This window comes from Penaeus monodon, chromosome 19, assembly GCF_015228065.2.
Source record: "Penaeus monodon isolate SGIC_2016 chromosome 19, NSTDA_Pmon_1, whole genome shotgun sequence".
NCBI lineage: Eukaryota > Metazoa > Arthropoda > Malacostraca > Decapoda > Penaeidae > Penaeus > Penaeus monodon.
Window position 1 is genome coordinate 45,229,474 of NC_051404.1, and position 434 is coordinate 45,229,907.

Consider the following 434-nt stretch of genomic DNA (forward strand, 5'->3'; position numbering starts at 1 on the left):
GCGTTTATAAATGACAACGATTTGATACAACAAGGGATACGTGACTATTACATTATTCATTAGGAAGAAGGCAAATTAATCTCACATATTTGCATCAAAGTAACGTACCTGCTGCCGGAATACATTCTTGTAGATATTTCGCGCGAACATTGAAGAGGCAGAGAGTACGGAGGAGTCGGCTGAAGACATGACAGCAGCACTCACGGCACCCAGGCCCAGGAAAGCGACCCACTGCCACAGATGGAGACGTCTAAGTTAGAAACATTTCTAGGAACATGGAAACACACAATAGTGAATATTAGCTTGTTCGATGGACAGAAGCATAACATACTCACAGCAGGTGTCAGGTGTTGCATGACCAACGGAAGAACCAGTTTCTTTTCATAACCTTCTGGAGTACGCTCGAAGTCCGTCAAACTCCAGTCTGCAATCAG

General features: G+C 44.2%; 1 protein-coding gene across 3 annotated transcripts in view; it reads right to left on the minus strand.

Moving 5' to 3' along the window:
- LOC119585260 (high-affinity choline transporter 1-like) overlaps positions 1–434 on the minus strand; it is a 75,683-nt gene that overhangs the window by 11,531 nt on the left and 63,718 nt on the right. For all 3 annotated transcript variants that reach the window (XM_037933933.1, XM_037933931.1, XM_037933932.1), the window contains 2 exons: positions 336–424; positions 109–231 (listed from right to left, as the gene is read on the minus strand). In XM_037933933.1, coding sequence (XP_037789861.1) covers positions 109–231; positions 336–424 — 212 coding nt within the window. The remainder of the gene's footprint in view (positions 1–108; positions 232–335; positions 425–434) is intronic.